We start from the raw sequence: 27,276 nt of genomic DNA on the forward strand, positions 1-27,276 counted from the left end.
TTTCCTAAATATGGAAGTGAAAATCAAAGCCAAGATTTTTTTTTTTTTTTACTTTTTAATACTGTGTGAAGAGGTGACAAACTGACTTGTCGAATTAAGTTTTTAAACACTGGAAAATTAATGCTGTGTACTACCATATCCCCTTGAGTATTTATTTGTGAGGATAAGAGGGAGAGAAGTGTGTATGTTTGTTGGATGTACCAATTGTCCCCATGTAAGAATAGTGTGATTTATTGACTATGAAATGTCCCATTCAGACTCATGTGTTAAACACTTGGTCCTTAGCAGGCAGTGCTGTTTGGAGGGGTTCTGTGAACATCTGAGGATGAGTCTAGATAAATGATGTAGACAATTGTGGTCAGGTCCTGGTGAAGTTTTTTGCCTTGAACACTTTTCTGTCTATCTGTCTCTATGCTTCTCTGTCTCTGTAACTCCCTGCCTCCCAGTCTGTTCCCTGTTCACCATGAGTTTTAAAATTTTTTCTACCACAAGATCCTTTGCCACAGTGTTCTACCCAAGCACATGGGGCCAAACAACCGTGGATTGAATAAACCTTCTAAAATCATGAGTTAAAATAAGTCTTCCCTTCCATAAAAGATTCTTTCAAGATTTTTGAACACAGTGATGAGAAAGCTAACAGATACATACAAGTCTGCCAAAAATATAAATTATAAAAAAATATAAATATGCTGTGACAACTGCATTTTTGTACCAGATTCTCATACTTCCTGATTATTAATGTTCATTAACAAACTTCAAGTATGAGTGACAGAGCACTGTGTTTGTGAATTACTTAGCTTAGAAAGCTAACTTCTATTAATAGCAAATGTTTGAGTATACACATAGTTAGACAATTGGTCAACCTGATCCATCATTTCCTAATGGTAACTGACAATAGAGAAATTACCATTTTTTCCACTCTGTAAGGTAGGATTACGACCAGGTAGTATATCTTCTCCACATCCATCTGATTACACTTGGAGGGTTTTTTAAGCCATTCACTGAGATCTATTACTACTTAGTTTTATTTTCTTTAATTTGGATATCTTTCAGGCTTTTGTAATCATTCATCACTCATTCTGGTAAAAAAAAATCTTTTGAAGTCTGTTGTGTGCCAGTCCTTTGAGCAGAAATAAATAGGATGGTGCCTGATCTTATTGCTCTTGAATGTAACATACTGGCTGGCATTCATCTGAAAGTACATTTGTTTGAAATTATCTGTCATTGACTAGTTGAATATCACTCTTGGATACTGGAGATAGAATTTAAATAATATATCCTTTCTCAATTTAAAGAGTTTTGTGGTGTAGTTTAATTTGTTATGTAAAATTAAACACTTATTTTTCTACCCTAGAAAGCATGTTCTTTGTCTCTTTATTCCACATGTGAAACCTGCTTTGTTCCTAATTTGACCTTTATCTAGGTTCAGTAAGTCTCTATTAACTCATTTATGGAACTGGCTTTATAAACCTATTCCTTGGTTCCTGTCTTTCATGAGTCTAAGGTATTCCTGCATTTATTTTCACTGGGAGACTTGACTCTCTTACTCTCTGATGAAGCTCTCTATCCCTTCAACTTCCTGACCTCTGGCTCTGTCACTTCCTGTTATACTTGTGTCATCAGGTCTTAGAACGTGACTCACAGTCATACTGAGTATGGAGGAGAGGAAGCCCAGAGTGAATAACGTTCTGAGCGAATGTATATTGTTGACTTGAGTCAGCCATGCCAAGGACTCCAAAACCTCAGACCAATGGGAAAATGGCAAAGCCTTCTCCGGTAGGGTCAGCCTCCAAGGAAATGGCAAAGCCTTCCCCTGCAGAGTCAGCCTCAAAGGAAATGGCAAAGCCTTCCCCAGGTCCTTGTGTGGAAGTTGATAGTATATGGAGAAAATGTCTACCATAGCCCTCTCACCCTAGATATTTATGGTCTGAGAACTGCTCCCCTACAAGTACTGCTCCTACTAAATTAGCTAAAATTGTTTCCTTCATAACCTCTATACCCAAAACCCTGCCTTCTTGATTTAAAGGTATGCAATAACCCTACTTCTCTGTTCAGTTGTGTATAATTAGCATGCTAAGTTTTTGGAGTTGCTTCCATTTGTCCATCAGAGAGACCAGTCCATCCAACCCCAGCTTTTTCTATGTGCCTGTGTTCAATCCTTAAACACTTGTCAGTGTTATTCACTCCCCTAGGCAGGCCCAAGTCCTTGGAATCATGCAGATGCAGTAGAAGTTCTGTTTCACACCATATAGAACATTGGTTCTCCTTGCACAAAATGAAAATCAGACAGAAGTTGTTTTCAGCCAAATTAGGATATTACTTAAATAAGTTTTGTCATCCTTTAATATATTTTTGATATGATGCCTCTCCTCTCCAAAGGAGAAATAAAAATACATGTTTTATAGCACAGATGTAGAATGCTTATAACCATAAGTGTTTCAGATTTTGGATTCTTCAAATCAAAAATAGAATATTTGCATATGCATAATTACCTATGCTGGGTGTTTAGTCTGTAAAATCAAGAGGATGGACAGCATTGTGCTGGCCTTTTGCACAACAAAAGAAAGAGAAGGTTGGTTTGAGGCAAAGTTCTGTAATAATTCATATGTAGCTGTCATAAAGTATCTTTAGTCAGAACATAAAATGGTATAGGTTAAGTATTGAAAAGAATACCTACTACTATCATTTATAATTATCAGGCAGATCTACTAAAGTGTGAAATTAGGCTGACAAGATAACTTGGCAGATACAGACAAATGACAACAAATCTGATGCCCGGAGTTTGATTTCCAGGACCCACATGGTAGAAGGGAAGAACTATCTCATTCAAGTTTTCTTTGGCCCTCCACGTGGGTGCCATGGCACATATGCACCCCCATACAACACACACACATAGTTACACAAAATAAAATAAATAAAAAAGTAATTTTAAATGTGAATGTATATCCCTATGTTATATTCCTAAATCATTGATAGGATATATTGCCTGATATATATATATATATATATATATATATATATATATATATATATATATGCATGTGTCCATCTTTTCATAGTCCTCATATTTTCTTATTTCCCAAGACAACAAATCTTATCATTATTTCAATATCTTTCCGCCCAATATTATATGAACACTTTCCCAATAAATGCATATGTTAAGATGATATTGTCTCAGTTTCTCCTAACATTTCTCCCCTTGTATATAAAATGACTTAAAGCAAATAAAATTGTATTTAATAGCAAAATAATTGCTATGTGTAGTGTGATTTATGGACACCACCCCATAGTCTCCTCACACATCTCAACAGGTTTGAGATAGGAATTCAGAATAATCTGCTAGAAAGGCAGTGTTCATGCTGCTAGGCTTAAGCATGCTATCAAGCAGGGATCAAGGAAGCTAAATATCTTTAGAAAATTATCAACCTTGTTGTATTATAAAATTGTGATGTTGTAGAATATGGATGTAAGGATGAAAGACCATGCAAGAATACAGAATTCATGTGGTCATATGCCAGTGAAAGGGTTTGGCCTAGAAATAAAACGGACCTGCTACCACCTCAACTGTAAACTTCTAGCTTCTACATGTTGTTTTATTTTGTATGGATTATCACCACCTTACACTGAATTCCCTTGTCTAAGTTCTGCATCTCATTGTTGTACCTGCATCTCAATAGTACCTGGAGCTCTTACCAGCTTCCATGGTGGATCTGGAACCCAGAAGCTGATAGCAAATCACGACAGGGGAGGCTGCCTACAACAGCAACTGTGGACCAGTTGAACTAACACATGCTAGGCTCATCCTGAGATGAAGCTTAAAAGAGTTCACTCACACATTTCTGTTTCCTTTCACCTGTTTGCAAAGAATGTGGTCAAACAGGTGGAGTCTCCATTATCTTGGATTCCTCACAAGCAGTGTGAGCCATAATGCATGCTTTAGAAATCATGATATAATCAGAGTAGGTATTGGAATCCAGTTTGTTTGTTTGTTTACAATCAAAGCATGGATTTTAGGTCCTCTAAACCTGGGATCCATGGGCGAGAGATGTTGAGGAATATCTTAAGTTCTTTTATTCGCTAGCAATTTCTAATTTTTTCCCCTGAATTTAGCAGCGACTTTGCTAAATACCTTAAGAGACTGTGTACTCAAATAGATGCAAATTAGCAATCGACAAGAAATATAGGAAAGGGCAAAACATGTCGTAAAGCCATCTACCAGGTATACTCTGCAATACCAGAGGCATAGTTATGTATTTTACTTATTCCCTTCCCAGAAAGTAGGACAATTATAAATACACATGCTGGATTGACTTATTAAACCCATGAACATTTGGTATTGTCATTCACTCAAGTATGACAATATGATTAAAAATTAGTATCATTTCTTGTTCTTGAAATGCCATAAGCTTGTTTCTTGTGCTATATTATACAAATGGCACAAAAGGGATACAGAGAACATATCTTATTTACCACACTGTTTTTAAAATTTTGATCAATTCAGAGAATATTTGCCTTCACAAAACTCATATGTTGCTCAGGTAAGGTCCCACCAAGAGCCCACCTGCCTTCCACAGGGATAGGAATGGTCTCTGGAGTGGCTCATTTTCTACTATTTTGTTTTTTGTGAGATACACTAGTTCAGAATATATTGATAAATGCCTGGGAATCATCTAAAACAAATGGTAAAAAACAATAACTTAAAGAAATATGAACCTGTTGTGTGAATGCACAACCTATGCAGGTCTAAACTAAACAATTCCCATTTGATGATAGGATGAATTACAGATGAAAAGGGGATTCCAGGAGGTCTGTGCTGGTCTTTCTTTGATTTTTTTTCATTGATGCCCTCATGACTGTACTGTTATAAAAGAAAGAATGAATGATTTTCCCTCAGTTACTCCAAGCTTTTCTAGCTTTTCTTCCTTACCACCTATTCTAGTCATGTGCTTGCACAAATTAGTTCTTCCACTTCATTGATATTTTTCCTAGTCTAGTTACATGCAGCTAATTAATAAAAATATTTTTATGTTTAACATAATTATAAAGAGAGTTTATTATGCAAAAGGAAGGTGTTAGGAGTCCATATTAGTACAAATGGGAATATCACACATCAAAAACTATAGATTGTTTAATAAATAAGAATTGAGAAAAGTCGTTTTGGTGGTGCTGGAAAATGAACCCAGGGCCTTACACATGCTGTTGAAGTGCTCTATCGCAGAGTATTGTTCCCAGATGGAGCTACAAATTTCTTTGTCACATTTCAAATTCAAGACTCCCCCAAGCAAGCAGCTACTGCCTGAAATTCAGCTTTGGTGAAAAAAAAAAAAACAAATACCATCATATAAATTCAAACACTATTAACCTCTTACCATGCAAAATTGATTTGAAAATCACCCATTATATAGGATAGTCAACATTTCTCAAGTTTTATTTACTTATTCTTTTGTTCTAGATGGAGCTCGCCAAGGAAGAAAAATGTGAATTTTTGCCTTTCCTTTCCCCACGGAACGTTATCGTCAAAGATGGAAAAATTGCGGCCATGCAGTTTGTTCGGACCGAACAAGATGAAACTGGAAACTGGGTTGAAGATGAAGAGCAGTGGGTGCGCCTGAAGGCTGACGTGGTCATTAGCGCCTTCGGGTCTGTCCTGAGTGATCCCAAAGGTAAGGCATTCCTGGGAGCCCACCCCCCACCCCGCCCCGCCCCGTGTGTGATGCTGTGGGCTTTGCTTTAGAGCTCTGAGAGTTTCCAACTTTCAGCCCCTTTTTCCCATCTCAATATTCATTTCCATTTGCTAGTATGGACTGCAAATAATCTTGATTTAAAAGGCTTAGAAGTGCTATTACCGAATATATGGAATTAATTTAAAGTAGAGAGAATTGAAAAGAATGTGAATCTTTATTTTAAGCTAATATCCAAGACGCATATTCTATTTTATGATAATGTTTGCCTTGTTTCCTATAAAAGAATGGCCTTTCTTCAGTTAGAGTAGAATAAAAAGATGTAGCTGAAAAAAAGCGAAACCATCACTATTGAATGATGTAGAGAAAATAGAATATAATGAAAAGCAAAAACTTAGAATCTGTATTTACTACCAATGCCATGACAAACCATCTCTCTGAACACGAGAGATTCAAATTCCTGTCATTTCATCTGAATGGCCTAACTGGATATACAGGGAAAGAATGAAATGCTCAGACATATCATGAGAGAGGGAATGTTTTCTATAGCATTGCAACCTCAGAGTTATCAGTCAACTGAGAGACAGACTGCCCTGTGTTGTAGCCCTCCCACCCAGTACCATTGTAAATGAACACCGAAATACCAAGGCACCTTCATTTTCCAAATCTTTACCTTTCAATTCACACCGTTGAAACGACAATTATCACTTTTCTTCTCTGAAAGAAAAATAAAAGGCCTTTCTGCTGTTCAAACATCCACTAATAACAATAATAACAGAAAATGTAAACCTGACACTTCTGCCTATAATGCCTTCTGCATTCATGTGAAAACTCCATGTGTCTGAAATAGGAGGAGCATGCATGCAAATGCAGGTTTTATGCAATAGATAGGGCAGGATTCAAGCAGTCATCAGGCTTTTTTTTTTTTCAAGACATGCAACATCTTGGTATTTAAAAACATCCAGATGTTTAATGTCATCAAGATAAATGTTTTCAAATGGCAGTATGATGACCTAAATTTGTCACTTTCCATCTAGATGTGTGTATGAAGTGTAGAGACAGTCACTGCGTGCTCTATGTATTCACTAACTGAGTTTGTAAAGGAAAAATGAACAGTGTGCAAATTATGTTCAGTTATCTAAAATATACTGTTCTCTGCAAAACAGTAAGATGTCAATGACGTTTAGGTACCAATTTTACTTATGAGTCATGTATCAAAATAATTTAGCTCACATATCTAAATTATATTGCATGACTGGCAGTCTAATATTTTAAAATGTATTATTTTCTAATCAATGCAGAGTACCCTGTGGCTCAGATCACAGAAAATACCTTTTATAATCTCAGACATTTTGTTAAAGCTTAGGTTTGTGTATGTGTTATTTTGCTGTTGAGTTTGTTGTTGTTGTTGTTGTTGTTGTTGTTGTGAGATAGTGTCTCACTATGTAGCTATTCCTGGGTTTGAACTTCCAGTCCTCCAGGCGAGCACTGCCAGGCCAAGTTCTTTTATGAGAGTATGTGTGAATTTATGGGCATGTACATTAAGAACGAGATCTGATTTAGTATTTAGAGTTTAATTTATGAAGTTAAAAAATGAATTTGATATATTCAATTTCAGAATATCATGTTCATTCCAGAATTTGTGCATTTTGTTGCCTGTGTCTGTCTCTTGGGGTACTTCACACGGATTTTTCCCAGTGACTATAAGAGAAGCCAAGGAAAGCATGATGCTTTACTAGGATGTGCTTTTCCTAACCTGATCTGACATGGAATAAAATGCTTAGAAACTGTATCCTGATATAGAATCCCATATTATACCGAGGCCTCTCAGGGTTTACAGGGAAAAAGTGTTACTTTCCAAATGAGTAGGCAGCTGGAATTAGCTGTGATGTTAAAACACATTCCTTTCTTTTTTCCTGTTACCAGTGGGCAGTGTCTAAACTGGAAGTTTCCAGATTGTTGGTGTCTTATTCAAAGAAGTGAAAAGACAACACACAGAGATCACAAAGTAGCAAGAAAGCTTGTTCAGTACAAACAATAGTGTAGATCTGAAATGCTCTCTCAGGGGTCTGGGGACATATTGAGAACGTGCTCAAGGTCTGTAATAGTTGTTTGTGCTTCCATTTATCAGGTAGAATAGGAGGTGTAATTGTGGGTCCTTGGGGGCTTAACACAAGTTGTTCTGTTTTAATTGAGTGGCTTGGATTCTGTAAGGTTTTTTTTCCCCTAATGGGAATATTCATCCCTATAATACACCTGATTTTAATCATATGTACACTGAATATGCATAGACATAAGATAAACATTGGTTTCTCATAAAGGTTCACTCAGTGGATACAGTTTGCCTTACTATGCATGCACCCAAACCCAGTCCATGCCATAAAGGTTCGTTGTAGTTCCTGGATATGTTCAGAATAGACTTGAATGGAAATGAGGCATTATCATAGGATTTCCAAGGACTAAACAATCAGTACAGTTAAGCTCAACACAGGTTGCTAGATGTTTTGTTTGGAGAATGGTGTGTGTGCAAAGTATGTGCATATGAGAGTCCTAAGTTGTCACTTGTACTGGGGAAAGGGTATGTCCATACTCTAAGCCAACTGTTTATGTGTTTGGCTGTTTCTGCTCCCATGCACTGTTTTCAATCCTAATTAGGGGTCATGGGAAACTCTTTAAAATTGGTAAGGGATTTGGGTTTTAGAACTCAACCAGATCTCTTAAAACTCTTATAATAATGATAATTTTGAAGTCAGAAAACTTTCACATTCACACAAATATTCTAGGTATACTAAAATCAGTTTATTGGAAGAAAATTGTACATTTGGAGTAAAAAAGATATCCGTTCATGTTATTCCTTTTGTACCTGAGTTTGTTTAATTCCACTGACTGTGGAGTGGTAATTCTCATATGATTGTCGTGAACGTGATACACATTTTAATGCATTCATCAATAACTGGCATCGTAAAATGTTAGGATCTCTTGTCACTTTTTCTCCCTTCTTTCTAAATTTATTTTGCATAGACTCAGTAAGTTGCATGAAAACTCAGAAACATCCTTTCACACCTTATGCAGTTTTATCCATTTGACAATGTTAAATATTTCTGTTTGAAATGCTCTTCTCCAAGTCACTTAACCTTTCTAAGGTTCAGCTCTTCATCTATCAAAACAACAACAAGACCAAGCATAATAAAACCACCTCTCCCTACTCTGCAAGAGGACTGTCAGAAATAAAATGAAGCAATGGGAAAGTGCCTTGCAAATAAGACTATAAACAGACTATTACTGTTTATGTCATTCCTCGTTCCTGTATTTTCCTTTTAGTTATTTGTAAGCCTGTCACTGACTTCCTCCTTCTTCTTGCAGTTACTTTATAGTCCTTCCCCAAGTCCAGGGGTTGCAAGTTAATTGAATAGACAGCTCTCAAGAGGAAAAAAAAAGTATTACCAAACAATATAAAAAAAGCAAAAACCCCTTCAATATGCTCCGCCATTAACGAAAAGCAAATGATAACTATGTTGAAATTTTTTCAAACTCAAATCAGAATAGCTATCATCAAGAAAACAAAAAGACAACAGATGGTGGTTAGAATATGGGGGAAGAAGGACACTATACACTGCTGCTGCAAATGGGAACTGGTAGAGTCTCTGTGGAAACCAATGTGGAAGTTTCTGGACACTAAGATGACCAAAGGATTTAGCTATCCCATGCCAGGATGTGTGCCAGGGAGAATCTGTATCAGGGAGCCATAGATGTGTGTGCACATCTGTGTTCATTGCTGAGATAATCACAATGGCTAGGATCTGGAGCAAACTTATATGTCCTTCAGCAAATGAATGGTCAAAGAAAAGGTGGAATTGAGAGGCGTCAAATTTAAGCAACTTCATGTTTATATTTAAGTCCCCTTCCATTACTATCTGGAGCCAGACTGGCAATTGTGAAGTATATATGTTGTCAGTGAGTTTTAATCCATATAGAGAAAGAACTCTTTACTAAACTTATATTTCATTTTCCCGCTGAAGATACAATTGTATACTTATCTGGATATATTTTTCATGGAGATTACTGTGGCCCAGGCTGTGACCTATACATCTTTTCCAAGTTCTCAGCTATAAACATCCATTCTCTCATTCTTAAATATCCACTTGTAAGAGACACATATCAAATGCTCTTTCTACTCATATAATATCAAATATTAATTCGAATAAAAATTCCAGGGAGCTTTTTAGTTCTTTGAAACTACAATGGCAGTTGACACATTAACACCTCACATACATGTACAAATGCACTTATGCATTTGACTTGAACTAACCATTCGAGGATATAAATTTTATTAAAACTATTTTTTCCCTGAGAACCAAGCCAATTTGTTTCATTTTTCTGAGAAAAGGTAAACAATTATTTTATTCTCTGACAGTAACTTTTTTCTTTGTTTGGCATAAATTATTACATTCATTATAATTCAATGATTATTAGATTAGTTAGAGCTTGTCTGGTGTATCAGCTCAAACAAGAGCTCCAGAGCCAGGCTGCTCATATGGAAGCCTGGCCCCATCCCTTCTTCCCTTTTTCCTCTTAGGAAGTTTCTTTAAACTTAATAGTCCTTTTGTGTAAGGGAAATGAATTGGTATCTACAACCTAGTATCACTTTAAAAAGAAATGAAATAATATCTGTAAACCATTTATAATTAGAGTGTCTCATAAAATTGGATATGATTTTTATTGCACATCAAATATTTTAATAACTAAATCATATTTTATTACACCTCCACTATAAAATTTGTGTAGACACAAATGCATTTAAAAATCAGAATGTCCTCATGATCTTGGAGCCTCTGTCAACTGTTCATTTGATATATTTTTTTGCTTTTATTTGTGAAAAAAATTCAAAATTTTAATGGTCTATAACATTTTAAGATGTTTTATTTTTGAATACGATGGTTGCCTTGGAGTACTGGAACACATTTCTTTATGCAAATTCTTAGTTGCACAAGTATCCATTTTGTGTTTCAAAAAAATCAGGTATTTGAAGAGCAAAGCAATTTAAATCACTTTGGTTTTTCAAACTGAAAACAGATTTTATTAGTTTATTTCTTCTAAGGGGAATGCTTGTTTTTGAGATGGAAAAATGAAGCACCTCTAAGAATATCAAACTCTTGAAAAGTATGAGGTGATAGGAGTTTAAAAATGCAAGGCTTGGAAAGGAAGGTAGAACAAAAGGTGATGGCCGGCCGACTTACCTAGTCAGCATTGTACAGGGGGCAGGGGCTGGGATCCTGAGCTCCAAGGGACACAGCCAGGGGAAGCCAATCTCCAAGGGAAGGAGTTTATACACAGCATCAAGGCCTGCAGTTTCTGCTCATTGCAGCAGGAACTAGAGATAACAAGCACAATGCCCAGATCTCTCTGAATCTTTAATGCAGCCCTTAGAAACCAACTCCCTTGATGGCATTAATTGCAATTAGTTGCATAAGGGAGTGTTTTGTGGAGGAGGGAGAAAGATGGTTTTAAAAACACTCATCGATCTATTAGAAGGCCCTCAGAAAAGTCTTTGAAGCCTTATGGGAAAGTCAGGCTTTCTAGGGGTAGTAGCTTCAAGTGTGGTGTGGAGTCTCCTTCTTCCCTGGAGAGAAAAGGTGCAGGTCACAGCTTAATTGTGTTTATTCTGACAGTCAGAATGAGAAATTGACAGGCAAGATATGATGTGCCTGAGATCTTAGCAAAGTGGATACTCTGGATTTTGCAAATATGTTCGTCTTTTCTGTAGGGAGGAATTCTATAATATTATTTTCATATGAGCTTAAGATGGGTCAAGTGCCAAGCCACCATACTTATTCATACTGTAAAAGACTTGACATTAGTATTATTTCACAGCTTATTAAAATATTATTTATTGAGTAATTCACCAATGGAAGTAGAACCCTCAGATTTTTCAGGATCATTGTGTTGGTTGTTTATTTGTGCTGTCTATTCGATGTTCCAAAAGATAGAGCATTTTTTTTCCAGAAATTAGTGGCAGTACTTAACAGGAATTTTATTTGGCTATCAAGTCCTTTGGACTCCCAGTTTGCTTAAGTCTCCTCCTTCCTTACAAAAAGGCAAAGAGAAAAGGTAGGGGATGAAGTACCAACTTGAGAAACTTTTAAATCTACCCCATTGTATATATTTTACTAAATGATGCAACAAACGTCAAAGAACAGGTAGAGAACAGGTACAGCAATGGGTTTTCTTGCTGGGAGGGAGAATATTTTTAACTATTGCAAAACCTTAAAGGAAGTGACTCCCCAGTGATCAATATAGGTAAGAAGAGTTGAGACAGACCCAAGCAGTAAAGTGGTCAGAACAGTGTCGCATAGTGGATAGATTAGGAAGGAATCACTTGCCTGGAAGTTTTCCCATTCGTATTTTCAAAAGTGCTACAAGGGATCCAAACAACGGTGTGTTCTGGCTCTGTCACTCCAGGTTCTTGTTTGCTTATGAAGTTCTGACAGCCTGCTATCGCAGACTCTGAGCTACAAGGTTCTGGGGAGAAAGTGGGAAAAAGGAATTTGCACACTCTACTTCCAGAAATGCAGTGTAAAGGAGAAAACCCCCACTTAGAATCAACCGATCTGGACGGGGTTTAGAGTCTCAAGGAGGCACAGAGCTGAGCATGAGGGCTCAGGGAAGCTTCTTGGAGGAAGTGGGTTAAAAGTTGAAGGCTGAATGATGTGTAGGAGTTTCCAGGTGGAGTGGAGGTGGAAGGGAGGGAAGCCACAAGAAGATTATGCAATGTGCTTAACACCACACTGTTAGATTAAGTAGTCATTTTACAGTCATTTAAAAAAACTGCTTTAAAAGTATGTCTTTAGAAAGTTGTCAGCAGCCTACTCATTTCATGCATGTCCTTATCTTTATAAATGAAGGTATGAATTTTTCACTTTCATTAGAACTTCATTATTTGATAGTTTCTACCATGCATCATATTATTAATCTCCTTGCCATGTACAGTTGTTGAGGGACTGCTGGAAGCCCATTCATTTGCAGGGACTTCAGACATGACTGACTAAAGGGAAGTCTTTGCCTGCCAACCTAGTGATAGAAATTATCAGATACACATTGCTACAAAATATGCTAATCAGATATGGAGTGGGTTCTACAAATGAGTAAACATTTTCCTGTTAAATGGGATATCACATACAAAACCATGGGCTGACAAGATACCTTCATGTGGTCAGGCAATGAATGGGAGAGATTCAGTTAGTTGAAACAGATGGCATGGTTATGTAAGGATGGGAAGTGGGCAGGCATAAGATGACAGGAAATTTGGCGACAAATTCCTGTTAAATCCAAGGACTGCATGCTAAGCTAAGTTTGCTGCTGTTGTTGTTAAATTACAATTTAACCAACCAGGTGACAAATGGATTCAATGTTTTAGATATTGGAGATACCTTTATCTTAAACAAGATAGATAGTGTTGCTAGATGTTATTTCTGCCTCCTATCTAATTGTATTTTAAACTACCTTATTCAAAACAGGAATTAGAAGCCAAGGGGTTACTTTTGGTTGTTGACTCATGCACGCAGGCAAGTGTGTTTTCTGTCCAGACTTCTTTTTTGTGTGAGAAAATTTTATCTACTCAACTTCAGAAGATGATCCCACAAACTAGAAGGAAGCTGCCCTAGTAACATGATGGAGACGCTGTTCACAAATGGTAATTCCCAAGCAACATGGACAGAACTCACAAGTATTGCAGGTAGAAACCTGCTGTAGATGCTTGTGATGTGCTGTGACTGTAAGCATGCACCACCAAGTATTATTTTATTCATTTATTTTTTGTGTTTGTTGTTGCTATTGTTTTAAGATTTATTTGAATTCTTAAATAGTTCTTTGAATTTTTTACAGAACATGTTTTGATCATATTCTTACTTCCTCCCCAACTCTTCCCAAATGTAGCACCCTTTCCTTTCCACCTTTCTTTGCCTCATCAAAGCCAATTTGTACTTCTCAAATATTCTTGGATGTGCGGCCTTCTACTGAAGCACGGTTGATTTATCAGAGTCTATGCTTCTAAGGAAAACTAACCCTTCCTCTCCCAGCAGCTAAGGATTGTCAAAACTCCTCGACTCAGAGTGGGTCTGTGTTCAAATCCCCTTCCATGCTGAGACTTAGGCTTTCCCGGGTCTCAGCATAGATGCAGTTACCATGCTCTTGCAGAGACATTGTTTCTTTGTTGTCATTTGTTGCCATTGGCTCCTCGACTGCTTTTCTTCTTGGCTTCTGGGGTGGACCTGATGTCCTCATGCTTACAAGACACACCCTTTACTGACAGGGCTGTCTTCATAGCTCTTGGCCCTCAGCATTTCCATCCTCCTTCTTCAGTTTCCTGAGCACCGGGACTGCAAAAGTGCTCCACCACATCCAGCCTCATTTACCTGTCGTTTCCCTGTCATATCTTATTTCTTAGAGTAGGAGCTATTATTCAGTGAATGGACGGCTAAATGTAAGTTGTTACAGCAATTTCTTATGGAAGTGTGATAAATGAATATAGTAGAATTGACTTTGGACTCCCAGCAAAATCTCTCCTGCCAAACTATGACACTTTTACTTCATGATAGCAAGTTTCTTGAAGTAATGACATCTAAGTTTTATTTCATGGTACTGTGCTCCTTTCACCCTTTAATGCATATGAACCCTCACATTAGTATTTCATTTCAAAATGTCTGCATATACTCGTTGGTTAGCTCAGTGATGAGCATAAACTCATCATAGTCTATTCTGTACCTTGCCTTGCTTTTAATTATATTTTGGACAAGAAGTATTCCCAAGAAACTAATAGGAAAACTGTATCTATTTTCTTAAAAATTGCCTTTTTTATCAGAAAGATTTTTTTCTGGCTCGATTTATTATCTTTCTATTATAAACTATTCTGTACAGAGAGAAGATGGAGTGTAGAATTGCATGCCAGTACTGGCATTTCCACAGAATAACCATTGAACATAATGGAATCCTTGCACAGTTTTCCCTTAGAATTATTTTAAAGGGTAGAAGTGATGAGGAGGGAGGTCAAACTGATAACAGTGTTGAAAGTGATTTAGAATCAACATCACATCACTTACAACTGCCGAAGACATCCGTTTGAAGCACAACATGATATTTCTGTAATTATTTTACTTCCTTTAATAACTGCATAGGAATAGGTTTGTTTCCCCAGTGAATGGCTCTGTTCAGAGCCGTTCCTTATCTTTATTTTCCAGGTTTCACTCGTGCTTGATACCATATGCATTCTTACAGGGAGACAGTGGATAAATCAAATCAAAGTCATTTTCCATCAAATCAAAGATTACATATAAGAAGCAGAGCAGTGGTATGTAACAAGTTTTCTTGGGGAAAGGAGGCAGAAAATGGAAAAATAACGTAATTGTTTCAGAGAACAGAAATCATAAAATATAGTTAACAGTATTCAACATACAGTGAATGTTATAGAAAACTTGTAGCTTATTGACCAGGTGTTATTGTATTTGTGTTTTAAATACTGGTTACCTATAGTGTAATAAAATGCTATTCTTTGAAAAATAAAACAAAATATGCTTATTCACCAATAATGATACAATTTAGAATTAGACTATACATTGAAACAAACAAACAAAAATAAGTTTTCCAGTGTTTTCAGATTCCTAGCTTTTTCATGTTTTCAGTTTCAGGGACAATAAATAAGTATCCCAGGTATTCCTGAATTTTTCCAATTATATTTTAAAGATATGCCTAACAATCTTATTATTTTATAATAATTAATTTAAATAAAATAATTATTTTATTTATATAGATAAAAATCTTTTTGCAGAATAACATACACTAAGTTTATAGTACTTACAAAGACTATATCCTATAAGAATATTCAAGGAAAACATAATTTAAAATTAATTCAGGTCATAGAATAATATAACAGATTCTAATATAATCATAGATAGATGACACTGACTATTTAAAGACTTATTTTACATTGAAAGTAAAATATTATTCTTAAGCCCAATATTCTTTCAAGATTTAAAACTACACTAAGTTATTGTGATAGGTAAAACCAAGATCTAAAAGTCAGTTAAACTGTAAAGAGATGAGTGATATGGTGTATTTACTAATATTGTGGCTAATATCTGTTTTGTTAATAATTCTAGATTTATATTCATTATTGAATGGATGAGTATAAAAAAGGAAATCCTAATCTAAAGTAGGTTTAATCTAAAATTGGCTTAATGTAGACATTGGTTTTCATGTACATTCTGATTAAGATAAAATTCATATTCAATCATATTTAATATTTACTGTCACTTACAGATGCAAGTCAAATATCATATTCTAATATTGCTGAATTATTTTTACAACCATCCATGGGTCTTTTCCAGTCTTCAGTGATTGATCTTATTTGTCAGTATCTTTCATTTCTATGGCCCCAGCAGTTAGAATATTGCCCTCATTATTTACCCCAGCTGTTCTCAAACACCATGACCAGTGCAACTTATGGATGAAATGGTTTCTTGGTTTGCATTTTCAGAAGATGAGTCCATGACCTTCATGTTGGGGAGTATGGCAGCAGGCAGGCAGGCATGGCGCTGGAACAGCAGCTGAGGGTTTACACTTGATCCCCAAGCATTGGGCACGGGGAACTAGCTAGAAATGGTGTAGGCTTTTGAAACTTCAAGACCCTTCTCCAGAAGGCCACACCTCCTCCAACAAGGCTACATTTCTTAATGCTTTCCAAACCATTCTACCAACTGGAGACTAAGCATTCAAATATGTGAGCTTATCGGGACCATTCTTATTTAATCCACCACAAATAGTTTGTTGTTATAAAGTTTGTTCATAACCATATGTTTCCACATAAATTTAGTAAGAGTGGCAAGCACATGGTAGTATATATTTGAAAAATACCTAGTATTTTTATAAGCTTTCTGTAAAGTACATGGGCTATTGTTTTAGTTTAGTATGATCCTGCTTCTCCCCCCGCTATATTTTTATACTGCTACCCACAATAGTTCCAAATCAACAGCATCATTGCATGGCCCTCATATTTCAGAATCCAGATAGTGTCTCCTCTGATTGTGATATTATAACCAAATGCTGTAGTTTAATTTTTACATTTTTTAAATTTGTCTTCCTATATTCTGGTGGGCTCTAACACTCTGCCATTTCATTCTGTGTTTAATAAGCTTATAGCATCCTGTTAGGGTTTCCAAGTTACAAGAAGTAAACATGATGGCTCTGTATACAGGCTTGTGCAGCCTAAAAGATGAGGGGAGTCACGTGGATGTCATATAGCCAACAGGGAGAATGTGGCCTGAGGGGAACCATAAAGGCTGCTGGTGTGACACACAAAGTAGAGAAATGAATTCCTACTAAGAAAACAACCGAAGGGTATTTATTCCAGAGGAAGTGGTGTTTGGAGTAGAAATAAATACAAGACAGAAAGGCAGAGAACAGAAGCATGGAAGTGATGCCACAGTGACAAGGGAGAGCTGCAGGGCGGCACAGACTAGTTCCTCTGGTGGGATTATAAAGCACCACTCATGAGAAACAGTAGTGTAGGTGGGGGGAAGCACGTGATTGCAAATCCATGAAGTATTTTCCAGTGTTAGGTCGAGGCATCTGGATTTATTATGGAGTTTGTCTGCTCCGGAGACCTATGAGGGCAGGAAAACTGTACTGTCTTCACACAAAGGAAGAACGTGAATCCTGGCAGTGGGGGAACGTGCCTTTAATGCCAGCTCTCAGGAAGCAGAGGCAGTGGATCACTGTGAGTTCAGCCTGGTCTACCTAGGGAGTTCCAGGACAGCCAGGACTACATGGTGAAACCCTATCCCTGCCCAAAATAAACAAACACACAAACAAACAAACAAAGAACAACAAACGAAATTAAACATGCATCCTTATAGACTTCTCTTATGCTTCATTCTGTGTCTCACCTAGTCTCTGTTACACTCACAATGCAATTGTAAGGCAGTTTGCTTATATTTTAACCTAGTGTCCCTGGCACCATCTCTAGAGCAATAGGTGTTCATGGAATGAATGAATGAATGAATGAATGAATGAATGAATGAATGAATAAAATAATAGATAAGTCTTTGGATGAAAAGAATGAAATAGTTGCTTCATTATAAATGATTTTAATAAAAAAATTCAAGGTAGGGGCAAGCCATGTATGATGAGGCCCAGGAAGCCACACAAGCCAGCACTCTTGTCTGATGTAGGACACTTCCATGTACACTGAAAATAGCTTCCTGTGATTAGTCACCCTATTCCTTTTTTTATTTATTTATTTGAGACACTAGCACATTTTATTCATAGAGAGAAATCTTGTCATTCAGTCTTTGTTCCAAACATGACTGTAGTTCCCTTCTTTGTTTAGGATGCAATTCTTCTGACAGGAGTGTAGGACTGGACTATGCCTCTTTCTCAGTGCTTTCCCCCTCTCCTGCTCTCTCTCCTCCATCCAAAGAGCATCACTTCTAGTCTCCAAGTGCCATAGCCTCAGATCATGCTTGAGAGTTCTGTATTCCCTCTTCCTAGAATGTTCATCCCTCTGCTTCTGTACTAGATTGATTCATTCTTCCCCTCCATTCTCCAGTATTGATACCATCTTCCTAAAAAATTTTCTTTTTGACTCTCTGTGCTACTAGGATTTAAAGCACCCATTCTACTTTTTACCATAAACTCTGTCATCTAGAAATTGTATTTTTCATGATGTCCCTCTGTAGCCTGTTTCTTCATTATATGATTCCTTCCTTGCTTATTGTTTATTTTTGTTTTCTCCAATGTATAACCCACATGGATTTGTCACTTATCTTTGGCTTATAATAGTACATACATCAATATATGGAGCAATCATATTAGACAATAAATATTTGCTAATTGGATAAATGAATAGAAGCCTCAACTTTTATTGTTTTTGTTGCTAAACTTTCAGTACTAATGGCCCACAAACACCACCGTACGTCTTTGCTGTACTCCTTATCCTTAATGCCCTTTGTTGTGTGTTTTGTTACTAATATTTTACTGCCCATTGCATTCTAGATTAGGCGACATTGTGACCTGCTTTTTATTTTTCTCTTGTAAGTGATACTTCCTAAAATTGCCTCACATGGCTAAGGAACATTTTGGTCCTCATCCAAATCAAATGAATCTTTCTGAATTTTAGTTCGGGTTATTTTTGCTGCCTGTTTTTGCATGCTTGACTTCATTTTTTTCACCTGTACTTGCATTTCTTCCTTCCAAAACTTTAGATATCCCTCAACTGCATCCAATACTACAAGATGTGCTTTATACCCCCAAGTTCCCTGGATTTCTCCAATCTACATGCTTGGCTGATTTGATTTTAGATCTTAAAAGTGGGACTGTGTAACTTACATGTCTAACGATAACACTGAGATCATAGCTATTCTGTTGGGCTCCAAAGAGCTAATGTATTCCTGACAGTCCAGAACCAGCCAGAAGTTTACAAAAGTACACATTAACAGTTTCCAATATTATCACCAAAAATATTCTGGGATGCAGCTTTTGCCAATTCAAAAGGTATTTCCCAACTGCATGAAACTCAACTGGTTCCTACATAAGGAAGCTATATATTGAATTGTGCATTACTAATGTACAAAATGTGTTTAAACAAAATTCTACTATGTGTTTTAAATTTGCATTGATGTGTGCCTACTGACGATTGACAAGGGGGAAAAAGCTGTAAGATGGATATCAAAAAATAACATTAATGAGCTGCTAAAGCTAAAATTACAGGAACTTATGAAATTGGTTAAACATAAAAACCATTAAACTGTTTACTGAAGCTTCACAGATATACTGCAGCTAATGAGCATTTCTGCTATTTAAATAAGCCCAAATTGAACACACATTACATGGATACATAATTAGTCATGGCAGTCAAACACACATAGACTTACTTTTAAAGCTCTATTTAGGAAATCTTTTCCATTTGATTTATTTTGTTAATTAAAATATTTTCTTCAGCATTCATTTATATTTTAATAATATTGTTTTCACAAGTAGCATAATCTTCTCTTGGCTTTCTGTGTTTTTGTTTATGCTTTAAATGCAGCAAATGGGGATTTTATACTGGGCATCTTTTCTTAACCCCTTTCTGTAATTGTTTATATCACTTGGTGGCATCATTCAGCATTTTACAATTTTCTCTCATTGGGAATTACATGAGAAATATCTCAGCAGCCTATCGTTTTTCACTGTCTTGTAATTATCAAGAAGTATTAAGCACCCAAATATGCATAGAATTATGATGATTATGGTCCAAATCAGATTAAAGGATGATCTATTCCTTCAAGGAGTTTGTGGTCTTAAGTAGATGGTAACATTGAATATAAATAAGCAAATCAAAGTACAGCATTTGGGAATCCAACAGAGAATCTGAAAACAATCCCCACGTATTTACTTCAAGAGCACTGACCTCCTTGAGGAGATCTTTTCCAGAGAAAATGAAATCAAATCTTCAAGGAGTTCACAGAGTCTTAAATAGATGGAATTATTGTGGAGAAATAAGCAAATCAAGGTGAAGTGTTTGCATGGGCCTAATTCTGATTTGATTAGTTGGTCAGTTTAAGAATGGAAATGAAGCTCCCAGTGGTGTACAAGGACAACAGAAGCCATTTATGAAGCCTGCCATTGGCAATTATCTTTAATAACTTGGGGAACCTCTTTATCCTGGGCATGTAGGGTTTAGAAAACTGATCCCCTACTTTTAGTCTCCCTGAATACTACAAATACAACCAAACTGAACATAATCCAGGCAGAGAAGTAAGGAAGACAAATAGTTAAAGCAATTGAAAGTAGCCACACATCCATTATTCCCCCATGGTATGTTTGTTATGCTAGAAACGTTTGAAAGGGAAACATTTGGGTTTTCTCTCCCCACAGTGGGCTGTCTTTCATTGTGCTACTAAGAACTATAAGAAAACTGGTCAATCAAGACACAATAAGATGTAATGTAGATCCTAAATAAATGGAATAAGAAACTCTAAGCTAACACACACACACACACACACACACACACACGCATACACATACACACACACACACAAAACAAGAATAAAACAATACTTAATTAGGGTCCTCTTATGTGGCAGTGATTTTGCTAGACACTGGAGAAGTGAATAACTTAGGTAGACTCCCAGGAACTCAGGGAATAGTGAAGACAAAAGAATAAAATAAAATCACACAATGCCTACTTTAACAGAAAGTACCAGAAAACAATTCATTGGTAAGATGATCTAGATGCTGCATCTTCAAGCTTGTCAAGACAGTTGTCATTTTATGTCCTTCCAACATTCACCTGTCCATTTGAGCTACTTCTAGGACTCCAGTGGGAAGTCCCCAGGGATCATTCTTGGCCCATTCATTTTGATTTACACTTACCCCCTAGGGTCAGTAATAAGGAAGGCTTTGGGGTCAGAAAACAATTCAAATTGAATTTTTGCCTTCTCTCGGCTATAAGGAAAATGGTAGTACCTACACTCAGCTTCTGTTTTTTGTTTGGAATGAAATAATATGAAAATATGCAGCATTAATGCCTACCAATTACAACAAATCTGTGAATGCCAATTGATTTTCTTCACATTGAGTAATGGCAGAATCAATAGATTGCAAGAAGTAAGCAGGGGAAAAATTCATGAGATGGGTTCACAGATCTTGTTAACCAAGGCCATAGTGAGGTTATTGGAAACAAACGATTCAAAGATGATGTCAAGATGTTTCAGCTCTATTTTTAGGCCATTTAGGAATGGAGAAAATACTGAAAGATAGCATTGATAATTACAAAATATAGTGGGGGCAAGAAAAATTCAGAGTGGCATAATGGAAACCAAGCCAGGTTGACATGGTCATCTCTTGAAGGTTGGCAAGAAATGATGACAAGCAGTGTCACAGATAGGGAGAAATCAAGGTCCCTGCTCTTTCATAGCCCCAAAAGGAAGAAACTCCTTTCATCATGTTTGGTGGGTTCCTCACATAGCTCACCCTATACTTATCCCTAAAGTATGATAATTTCTGAAAGTCACAAGATTTGACAATCTGGAATGAATTTACCATCTTAATGAAACTCCTAAGAAGGTAATTTGAGAGACAGGTAAACATTTGGGATGCTTTCAAAATGGAAGATACGGTGCATATGTGTAACTATATCTGTCCTAGAAGTAATGGATATGGTAAAGTGGCAGGAGGAGATGGCATGGAGAGCAAAGCCATCTCTTGAAAGGCCCATGAGGATTCAGCAGCTCTTAACAGGAGAGGTGGTCTTAAATACTAGGAAGAAGGAAGAGTGGCTTATTGGGTATTGACCCAATTTTTTTTTTAGTTTGGGCAGTGTGAATAGAAGCTAGGTCTCATGTAATAGCCTGTTGACTTTCTAGAAAAAAAAAAATGTGACCAGGACAATTATTGATAGTAGAACAAGGAAAAAAGACTTATCAGGCCTTGGCAACAGAAAAAACAAAGGTCTCCAAGGTTCCCATAAGGGTTTACAAGCAGAAGATGGAGTTCACTAATAATTATGAAATGGAATGTCCTGATAATTCTTTCTCTCTCTCTCTCTCTCTCTCTCTCTCTCTCTCTCTCTCTCTCTCTCTCTCTCTCTCTCCCTCCCTCCCTCTCTCCCTCTCTCCCTCTCTCTCCCTCTCTCTCCCTCCTCCTCCCTCCCTCTCTCCCTCCCTCCCTCTGAATCCAACCTGTGGGTAAAATGTAAGCTCTCAACTGCTTCAGCCACCATTCTGCCTTCCTACTGCCTTGCTCCCCAACCAACAGTCACACTCACCTGCTGAAACTGTAAGCAAGTCTCAAATTAAATGTTTTATGTCTCTTTTGTTGTGGTGTTGCTGCTTCACAGCAATACAACAGTAACTACGGCTTGGGGGGTTGAATAAAGGAAAAATTAAAAGTAGTTTGCGGTCATCTTCATTGAGATCCAGTTTAGGGCCACAAATGACTATAATTTCTAATGGAGGATCTTCAGTGGACTGGATATTAGAGAGCTGAGAAGAGGAATGCTTAGAGATGGAAATTATGTGCAATCTAAGAAAAAATGGAGAGAGTGTAGACAGGAGAGTTTTGCACACATGTAAAAAGAAAGGGGATAAACAAAATTCATGCAGTTTAGCGGCTAGATGCTAAAGGGAAATGGAAAATGAGGACAGGGCCACAGGATGTGCAACCAAATAAACCATAGTTTCATTGGATGGACAGAATGGAAGGCATCATTGCATGGTGAGAAAAAGGAACAGTATGGATTACTGTAACAAAGTGGATAAAAAGAGATGCAGATATGGCTATGAGAAGAGAGGAATATGTCAAAATCCAAAGTTCAAAGTAGACAAGGAAAAGAGAAAAGTATAAATACTATATGGGAGACAGATGAACAAATAACACGAGAAAAACCTTGAGAAACAGGAAGATGCAGAGTCAAGGGGGTTTTCTCAGGGTAGGCAAGGAAATATGGCAGCTTCTCACTTTAGTCTCCATTGACTTTGGGAAATACATCCTGATTGTATGCTTAGGGATATGTATGTAGACATAGAGGCCGCTGTCCCAACATGATGCACTCAGCTGAAGGTGCTTTCTGTTTCCATCCCTTGCTTTCTCCCAGTTCACCTTCTTTTAAGCAGAATTCTCAGATCCTGGCTCTGTACTTCAAATCGTTTGATCTGCTTCAGACTTTGCTTTCTTCTCTGAATTGCTGAGATGACTGCCCTTGCTTGTTTTCTTCTCTCATCATGCTTTGATCCTACCGGGTCATCACTGATAGCAAATTAAACAACACTCATGGGGATGGATTCATCTATGTTATCAGTATAATATTTCATTATAAATGTTGAAGGATTTCTTTCTTTCCATTCCTTTATAATGACAAACTCTTCAAAGAATAGTAATAATTCCTTCCATTATGATTTCTGCACCATTGTTCTCTTGTTTATAGAGAATTAATCTATATTTATGTACTAAACTATAATGCTTTCCACATCTTTTTATAAATCCTGAGAAACACACTTGTCATATGCTTATGGATTTCTCTTCTACGTATATGACAGCATTGCTATGTCAGTTTAATTGACCTTGGCAATCTGCATCTGCTGCTGATGTGTCCCTATGGGATGGTTTCTGCAAATTTAAGCTGTGGCTTATTGAAGAACTTGTATGTCACAATACAATTAAGTCTATATATAAAAGAAAGTCATTTTGTGCATAACATTAAATTGACTAAAAGTTCCTATTTCCAAACCATTTCTTGTTATAAAGCTACCATGGAGTGTCTTTGTTTTTTAAATAAGCCCCTTTTAACACAGTAGTAATTAAAGCAGAAAATTAACATAAATCTTGAATGTTTGGTGTGAATTAAGGATGTTTCTGTTCATTTAAAGACTGCATAAAATTCCAGGCACCATATCATTTAGCATATTTCTCTTTCATTTGCAGAATGATCTGGACTCTAAATAAGCATATTTAAGGACTCTTTTTTGAGTTCTTATTTTATTCAACTATGGAGCTCCTGGGACATATGCCTGTCTCCATCAACATACAATCCCTTAGAAATCTGTGTGAAAACTATAAATGATCATAACAGAAAATGCCTACCCCCTTCAAGAAAGAAAGGAAAACATACAAGCCTTTATTAATATTCATTTAACACTTCACAAGAATGGCAAGCAGTTATTTGGTTTGCAAATGTAAACATACATTTTTCATCCACTAGGGCCTTCATTCCTTCTGAGCTCTATCAGGGCAGTAGTGATCTGCTTCTGAGGTCTGTTTGCACTAAATTCCAAGTTGACTGTATCAGTGGAGGAGTAAGAGTTTTCAGTAGTCCACAAAACGGTGATTCCAATGATACAGATAACAGAGGTCCCCTTGTTATAGGGAGCTGGAAAAATGTACCCCTCATGGATAAATTAGAAGGAAAATGCAGAGATTTTCTCTATTGAATTCTTAATTTGGAATCTAGATAAGATCCTTAAAGGTTTACCAAAAAAGTAAAATAATAGGAATAGTGCCTATAGTTTGAAAATCACTAAAGTTAGGAAAGATGGGGTTGAGGAGATGACTTGTTCAGGAAAATGTCTGTCACCCAAGCCTGCAGACCTGAGTGTTTCGATACAATAAAGAGCTAAGGACAGTGAAATCTGTCTAAAATCGTAGTGCTGGTAGCATAGAGGCAGGAAGATCCCTAATGGTCATTAGCTAGCCAGTGTAGTCAAATTAATGGACTTCAGGTTTGATGAATGACCCTGTGTCAACAAATAAAAATGGAATGGGATCAAGGTGAGATACTCACATCAGCCTCTGGCATTCATACACGTGAGCACAGGGACATAAAAAAACATACTTTGACATGCACTTACATGGGATTGAGCAAGGTGCTTTCTGATCCATATGTAGATTCAATGAATATGTAAATACTTTTTAAATATTTTATGTGCCTAAACAGGGTCTACTGTACCTGCAGGGAAATACTTGTGGTTTGAGATTGAGGCCATCATTCTGAGAGTAGCTAGTAAGCACTGCTGAAAGAAAACATTTAGAACCTACTGTAGCACTGTGTATACCCATATTTTGTCCATCTTTTACATTTTCAATGGTTGTTTTGTAGATACAATCCCAGGAACACATATTCAAACTTATATAGATTGTCACTGTTTTAGTTTATATTTCATAATATCAAAGCCTACTAGGTGACTTTTCATCCACTTAACATTTCAAGAGGGGAAATAGGAACATGTTGAAGTTGAATGCCCCGCAAAAGGGCAGAAAGCAGTTCCATAAGTACTTTTTTAAAAAGATCAAAGATCATTTTTAATATTAAAAATTAATGTATCTAGTATGGGATATAGAATCAACAAATTGCTTAATTAAAAAGTAGATTAGATTGATGTTGCAAGTGATTCATGATTACAATAGTTGATATTTAGGTCTAAGATTTCAAAAGCTGATTGAATCACATACTGAAGAGCTTATTTTGAATAGAATTCACGTATGAATATATTGAGATATGCACTCACAAATGTGCAAATATTTCTTTGGTTCATGCAGATATAAATTTGTGAGGCCCTAGAGGCCCACTTCAAGAATATAAACATTTAATGGGCTTCAGATGTAGCTCAATGGTAGAGAACTTACCTAATATGCACCAAGTTCTGTGTTCACCCCCAGTACTTCAGAATATTTTAAGAAAAGAAAAAAGATCATTTACACATTTAATGCTAAGCAGAAGACCTCAAAAAGTCTGAGTGAAGGTCCTTAATTTAAATTTCAACAGCTTTACAATATATGTCTTTAATAGATGTAGGAAAACATAACTAATATATAATCTTTCTCATTTTTCATTCTTAGCATGAAACTAGTAGTTATTTCCAAGGCTATTTTTGTCAAAAATAAAATTAAATGTACAAATAGAATGTGTATTCACTAAAAGTGAAACAATCTTGAATTGTTTCCCATTTTAAAACTCTCTTCATTTGATATCTCTATTTGGGTCAGAGTGTATCAAAGTTTTAGACAAATAATCACTAATTATTTACAATTATTGATCTATATTTCTAAAACATATTATATGTGACATTCAACAATGGCACATTAAACTCCATTGAAGAAATGAGCCATATTCACTATTGATTTTCTTGCAACTCAAGTAACTGTCAACAGATGGTAGTGATGATCTGTTATGCAATAGGGAACAATGAGAAAGGTCTCCTTTCATGTGACCTTTAAAGACATTAGAAAAATCTCAAAATGCCATTCTGCATTGAAAATAATTACATGAATATTTAATTTTACTCTTGATGAAAGGTGAGCTAGCATAAGAAGTACAAATAGCAGAAGATTTTAAAATAGAAACCTGAGTGTGATAGCTTTAACTCGTGGACACTTTCATTCAAACACACATCAATCCATCCCTGTATTTTCTAAAAAATAAGCACTATCTGACAGTATTATTCTGTGATAATACAGAAGCAAGCCACAAAGACATATTTCTTTTCTCCCAGGCCCTACAGGCTTGTAGGAAAAGAACAACAGCACTAGCCCAAAAATAGTTGCCTGTTTCTACTTTATGTAGAATGCAACATATATACAAGGCTCATTTTTAAATTTAAATTTATTTTTTTAAGATTTTTGTACATAAGTATAATGTATTTATATCATTTCTACTCCTCCCTCTTGGCTCTGCAATTTTATCCCATGTTACCCTCTCAAATTCATGACTTCTCCTATAATTATTTTTTCCCATGTGCACGCGCACGTGTGCACACACATACATACATACACACACACACACACACACACACACACACACACACACACACACACACACATATATATATATATATGATACAAGAGGACAGTTATTTTGAGATAAATGTAACTGTATACCTGGGTCAAATTGTTTAACAACAAGGGTAAATAATTTAGTGAAAATATAGCAGGTCTTTCCATTTTGCTTTATAAAGTGTCTTGTTGTGAAAAGAAGAGACATGTTTTTGATCACAATCCATGAATCAACTATATAACTTTCATCTGTAGCACCCAGGGACATTATTGGGATCATGTGATAGTAACAGATTTA

General features: G+C 36.4%; 1 protein-coding gene across 1 annotated transcript in view; it reads left to right on the forward strand.

The window, feature by feature from the left end:
• Positions 1-27,276, forward strand: part of Dpyd (dihydropyrimidine dehydrogenase) — an 837,903-nt gene that overhangs the window by 355,125 nt on the left and 455,502 nt on the right. The window contains exon 11 of the mRNA XM_006977841.4: positions 5,453-5,663. Coding sequence (XP_006977903.2) covers positions 5,453-5,663 — 211 coding nt within the window. The remainder of the gene's footprint in view (positions 1-5,452; positions 5,664-27,276) is intronic.

Source organism: Peromyscus maniculatus, chromosome 6, assembly GCF_049852395.1.
Source record: "Peromyscus maniculatus bairdii isolate BWxNUB_F1_BW_parent chromosome 6, HU_Pman_BW_mat_3.1, whole genome shotgun sequence".
Lineage (NCBI taxonomy): Eukaryota > Metazoa > Chordata > Mammalia > Rodentia > Cricetidae > Peromyscus > Peromyscus maniculatus.